The sequence below is a fragment of the Elaeis guineensis genome, chromosome 3 (genome assembly GCF_000442705.2).
Source record: "Elaeis guineensis isolate ETL-2024a chromosome 3, EG11, whole genome shotgun sequence".
Classification (NCBI taxonomy): Eukaryota; Viridiplantae; Streptophyta; class Magnoliopsida; order Arecales; family Arecaceae; genus Elaeis; species Elaeis guineensis.
The window spans coordinates 39,635,897-39,641,896 of NC_025995.2; the positions used below are offsets into that span (position 1 = coordinate 39,635,897).

The 6,000-nt window shown below is 55.9% G+C and overlaps 1 protein-coding gene across 1 annotated transcript; it reads left to right on the forward strand.

Moving 5' to 3' along the window:
• Positions 1-1,290: 1,290 nt before the first annotated feature.
• LOC140856224 (uncharacterized) lies at positions 1,291-3,042 on the forward strand. Its single transcript, XM_073253359.1, has 2 exons — positions 1,291-1,731; positions 2,932-3,042. Exons 1-2 carry the CDS (start codon positions 1,291-1,293, stop codon positions 3,040-3,042), a joined length of 552 nt encoding a protein of 183 aa, XP_073109460.1.
• Positions 3,043-6,000: the final 2,958 nt, after the last annotated feature.

The window sequence follows — 6,000 nt, forward strand, 5'->3', positions numbered from 1 at the left end:
AACTACCCGACCCAGAACGATGATGGTTGGCAGAGCTATTGATAGCCAACGCTGACATATTCGCTTGGTCGGCAACAGATATGTCGGGCATCCTCCTGAGACAATGACCCACCGACTTAACATCGACCCGATGATGAGGCCGGTGAGGCAGAAAAAAGGTCTTTTGCTCCAGAAAGACAGAAGGTCATTGACGAGGAGGTGAATAAGCTACTCGAGGCAGGCTTCATCAGAGAGACCACCTATCCTGATTGGCTCGCCAACGTCGTAATGGTGAAAAAAGCCAACGGAAAGTGGAGGATCTACATCGACTACACCGATTTGAATCGGGCCTGTCCAAAGGACAGCTTCCACTTTCGAAGATCGACCAGCTGGTGGATGCGACGTCCGATTATCGACTGCTCAGCTTCATGGACGCTTTCATAGGGTACAACCAGATCGGATGGCGCCCGAAGATGAGGAACACACCGCCTTCGTGACCGCCAAGGGCCTCTACTGCTACAGAGTAATGCCTTTCGGACTGAAGAACGCGGCTCCACCTACCAACGACTAGTCAACAAGGTCTTTAAAGACCAGATCGGGCGCAACATGGAAGTGTATGTCGACGACATGCTGGTGAAGAGTCCGTAAATTTTGGATCATGTGCGGGATCTCGAGGAAACCTTCTGCACTCTACGACGAACCGGATGAAGCTGAACCTGACTAAGTACGCCTTCGGAGTGACCTCGGGGAAGTTCCTCGGATTTCTCGTCTCGCAATGGGGAATCGAGGTCAACCCCGAGAAGATCAAGGCCATCGTCGATATGCGACATCCGACACCAAGAAGGAGGTACAGCAACTCAATGGAAGGATCATCGCACTCAGCCAATTCATTTCTCGGTCGGCTGAGAGATGCCTTCCGTTCTTCAAAACCCTGCGACAAGCCAAGCATTTCTCTTGGCCGGACAATGTGACAAGCCTTCGAGGAACTGAAGAAATACCTGGCTTCTCCGCCACTCCTCGTAAGATCGGAGGTCGGGGAGATTCTGTACCTTTACCTGGCTACCTCCCGAGGCAGTTAGTTCGGTGCTCGTCCGAGAAAATGAGAACCGAGTTCACCAACCGATATATTATGTCAGCAAAGTGCTTCACGAAGCTGAGACTCGGTACTCGAAGGCAGAGAAAATGATTTTCACTATGGTCATTTTGTCACAGCGGCTCCGTCCATACTTCCAGGCACATGCTATCGTGGTCCTCACCAACCAACCCTGAGACAATCCTGCACCGTCCTGACACATCGGGACGGCTGGCGAAATGGCTGTGAGACTGAGCGAATTCGACATCCAATACCGATCGCGGCCTGCTCTCAAAGCCCAGGTTCTGGCCGACTTCGTCATCGAATGCCCGACAACTGACCGACCGTCGGAGGAGGAGAGCCCCATGGAGGTTGGGACCTCCGACTGTGACCCCATTTTGGCCTGGGTGTTGCACATCAACGGAGCTTCCAACCTCGAGGGAGCGGGGCCGGTTTCCTGCTCACAACTCAGAAGGAGTGGTTACCGAGCACGCCCTCTGATTCGACTTCAAGGCTCCAACAATCAGGCCGAGTATGAGGCGCTCGTCGTGGGCTTGAGATTGGCACTGGAGCTCGGGGTCGACCGACTCAAAGTCTTCTCCGACTCTCAACTGATCGTTGGACAAATCAAAGGCGAGTTTGAAATGCGGGATCCGACTATGGCCAAATACCACCAAAAAGTAAAAGATCTCGTGGCGCCCTTCAAGTACTTCGAGATCTCCCACATCCCCAGGGAAAAATGCTCGGCCGATGCGCTCTCCAGGCTCCGACATCCGACTACGGCACCTTGGGCCGGACGTTCGTGAAAAGTCTTGAACGGCCGAGCGTCGACCAGGTCGAAGAGGTGCTGCAATTGGCGGCGGGGCTGAGCTGAATGGATCCGATCGCTCAGTACCTGACCGATGGATCTACCCCCGAAGACCTGTGGAAGCCAAATGACTCCGGTGGGCGGCTTCCCAATATGTGATGATCGACGACCGACTATACAAAAGGTCATTTTTCCTTCCTTGCTGAAGTGCCTAGGGCCGACCGACGCCGACTATGCCCTCAGAGAAGTACATGAAGGAATCTATGGCGATCACTTGGGGGGCAAGTCCTTGGCTTACAAAGTCCTGCGACAGGGCTACTACTGGCCCACTATGAAGAAGGATGCGGCTGAGTTGGTTCGGAGGTGCGAACCGTGCCAAAGGTATGCCAACATACAACACCGACCCGCCAGCCAGCTTGCTCCGATCATCGGCCCGTGGCCCTTCGCCCAGTGGGGAATCGACATACTCGGACCTTTTCCTCCGACATCCGGACAACGAAAATTCATCATCGTCGCAATCGACTACTTTACTAAGTGGGTAGAGGCCGAACCCTTAGCACAAATCACTGAGCGGAAGATGGAGGACTTCGTACAGAAGTCCATCATTTTTTGATTCGGACTGCCAAACACCATCGTTACCGAAATGGGCGACAGTTCGACAACCAGGACTTCAGAGACTTCTACAAAGATTTCAAATCACGCACCGACTAACCTCGGTCGGGCATCCACAATCCAATGCGAGGTCGAGGTGACCAACCGGACCATACTGCATGGGCTCAAAACCGACTGAATGAAGCCAAGGGCCTCTGGGTCGAGGAGCTGAACTCCATCTTGTGGCGTATGGACGACACCCCGAGTCCCGACCGGGGAATCACCTTTCAGCCTGGCTTATGGAACGGAGGCCATGATCCGCTGGAGATCGGGTTGCCATCGACTAGGGTTAGCAGTATCGAGAGCCAGACAACTCTGAGTGTCGGAGAGCCGACTTGGACCTCTTACCCGAGCTCCGACGTGAGGCACAACTTCGTATGGCTTCCTATCGACAAAAAGTGGCCCGATATTACAATGACAGGGTGAAGCGAAGCGCTTCCGACCTGGAGACCTGGTCTTGAGAAAGGCAGAGGTCTCGAAACCCCTGGATCGGGGAAAGTTGTCCCGAACTGGGAGGGACCCTACAAGGTAGCCGACACTTGCGGACTGAGAGCTTATCGATTGGAGACCCTAGAAGGGACGGCCATCCCATGGACTTGGAACGCCGACAATCTGAGGATGTACTATCAGTGAACTCTGTATCTCCCTCACTTGGAATGCGACCTCAGTTTTAAACTTCAGAGTCTGGAATTTGGACTCTTCGACTGTTGTTCGGCGCTCACCAAGGGATACGAGTCCCCGATGTCCCAACTTGGACTTGACGATCCACTACGAACCGACGGACCGACCGCCAACGATGCATCGGACGCTTAAAGGACCGATGCATCTGCGACGATGGGAGTTACACTCCTTCTACATCTAAAACTCTCGGTCAAAATGATCGAGCAGAACGATCGGCCGACTTGCCGACCCGCTCCGATCGGGAAAGGCAAAGCACCAACGCAACCGACGTCGCGTTCGCGACTTACCGACCAGGTCGCGACCGGTCGAAGGGTATTCGGCTTACCACCGTTTGCACGGTGCGACGCAAGTACCCGACCTAAGTCTGGGTAGTGGGAACTCGACTTGCCATCGCTTTTCCGACCAAACACGTCGACGCCGTACGATGATGTATCAGACGCAATCCGACCGATCCTATCGGACGACACTCGGGTCATTGGGGTGCACCCGAATGCCGGTCGGCCTTCATCCCCACGAACGACCTTCGACTCCGCCCGCACGACCGACTTAACGGGCTCGTTCCGGGAAGTCGGTCGACCACCGACTCATGCCAGGATGACGTACGTTCAACTCTGGCATCCGGTTTACGACCTAACGACGGACGTTCGGTTCAGGTCTTAGGACGGGCGGTTAATGGTCGGAGTTCGTCTTGCTTACCCTATGATGTACTACCGACTATCTCGACTAACAACTTGGGATGTCGTTGAGTGTCATAATACGGTACGTCGGGACTGCGACTCTCCGACCTTATGACCCCACGACTACAAGTACATTCTGACAGGCAAGAAAAAGAAGTCGAAAAGGAAATCAAAATTCTTAAGTTCATTTAAGTCTACAAAATCGGGTCGAAGCCCGGTTACAAGTGCGCAAAGAAAAAACAAAAGAAGATAAGGTGCGATCATCCTTCGGAGTCAATCTCTTTGATGATGAAAGCTCGGGATGACCGGTGTATCCACCATGATCGGCACTGGGTCGGCGGTCAGCACGGATCGACGGTCGGTGCTGGATCGAGGGTCGACACCGGATCGAGGTCAGCGCTGGATCGGAGGTCGGAGCCGGGTCGGGAGTCGGGACCGTCTCTCCTCCGCAATCTGCTCTGGGACGGTCTCTTCCACCGCAGCGGCGTCTCCCGACGAAGGGTCGGCCATCTCTTCCGTAGCTTGGTCCTCGGCTCCTGGTGGAATGACACCGCTGAGGTCCAGCTCTGGTACAAGGCCTGCACTGCATCCCGACCGTCTTCGTACCCCACCCGATACAATGCGAAGCCGGTCTCCAGCAGTTCCTCCCGATACCTGTCCGAACCATGAAGTCATCCACCGCCCGACTCAGTGACTCCTTCGCCGACCTCACCTCCGCTTCCACCCGATCGAGGGAGCCCTTCGCCGACTCTGCCTCTGCCTTCGCTATGTCGCATCGGCTTGGGCAATCGACAAGTCCTCCTCGCCTTGGCGAGATTCTCCAAGCTAACTCGGAGCTGCTCGCGTTCAGCCTCGAGCTCGGTGGCGAGCCGTCCCGTTCACGCTGTAGATGGTGCGCAGTCCGACCCTTGCGCTTGGCTTCCTTTCGGGCCGACTTGAGTTCGGACCCGAGATGAGAGATCTCACCTTCCAGCCTCGCCTCTCGGTCGGTCACTGCTTTAGGTGTTCGACCAGCACCGCCTTGTCGGCCTCGGTGGCCGTCGCCCTGTCCTTCCAGGCCGCCCGGATGTCCCCGAACCTCCGGTACCCGGCCTCAAGTTGGACATGGTATAAATCAGCTGCAAACGTGGAGCTACATAGGAAAGTGAAATAATGAAAATAGTAAGAAGGAAAGGGATGAAGCGGAACTTACCCCGACCATGGTTGGGTAGAACGAAGACAGCATCTCGGTCCCTGCCGAGCTTTCAGGACCTCCACATCGGCTGGGAGGAGGATTCCCTGGCATAACCTCCTGGCCAGGTTGTGGTCGGCCAGAGCCGACGCTCCTTCGGGGGCCTGAACGCGGGAGATACGGCGCGACTCCCGACCTTGGGTCGTCAGTGGGGGCCATCGGGGCTTTCCCCCGATCGGCGCCCAGGCCCGTAGGTGGGTAAGGAGGGGATGCTCGAGCTTGACTGAGCACCCCCCGTTGCAGCAGCAGGCACCGACGGATGACGTTCTGGTTCCCGAACGGCTTCCGATGCCTCTCCCATCGGCGAAGCCACCGACGTTCTTCAGCCGCTTCCTCCGCCGGTTGCTCCTCCGATTGCATTGTCGGAGCTGAAAGTGCAATCACCGGCTCCGACTGGTCGGCCGCCGATGCGGCGACTGTCGGCGCCGCTGTCGAGGGTTTCTTCGACGGTCGTGATGGTCCAGCCCCAGACGCCGGCCTCTTCCTCACCGCATATTGTCTGATTTCGACGTCGGTCGGCCTCATCCTCGGGGCGTCCCTGTGGTTACGTCGAGAGAATCAGTGTATATTCGGAGCAAATGTGAAAAGGGAAAAACAACCGAGGGATTGGACGGTACCTAGATGGGGGGCCAGGCTCAGGCCAGCATCATAGAGGGCTTGTTCGGTAACAAGCTCCCTCTGCTTCGGGACCGACATGTCTTGAGTCGGTGGAAGTCCTCCCGTCATCCGCCTCCACTCGGCTGTTCTTGTTTGCCTCGGTTCGAGGCATGCCCCAGTGAGAAGGGAAGCCCCAGGGAGAAGAAGAAAAAACAAAGAAAAACTGTTCTTCCACCATGAATGGACGATGGAAGGCCAGTGATGAAGGAAAGACCCTTCCGGAGGTTGAAGAGCACCACCCTCG

Bases quoted from the DNA above. Each gene is read 5' to 3' on its own strand.
- LOC140856224 (XM_073253359.1), top strand. From the start codon at position 1,291: ATGGCTGTGAGACTGAGCGAATTCGACATCCAATACCGATCGCGGCCT. The intron at 1,732-2,931 runs GTAAAAGATCTC...TTACAATGACAG, and splicing joins TGGCCAAATACCACCAAAAA to GGTGAAGCGAAGCGCTTCCG.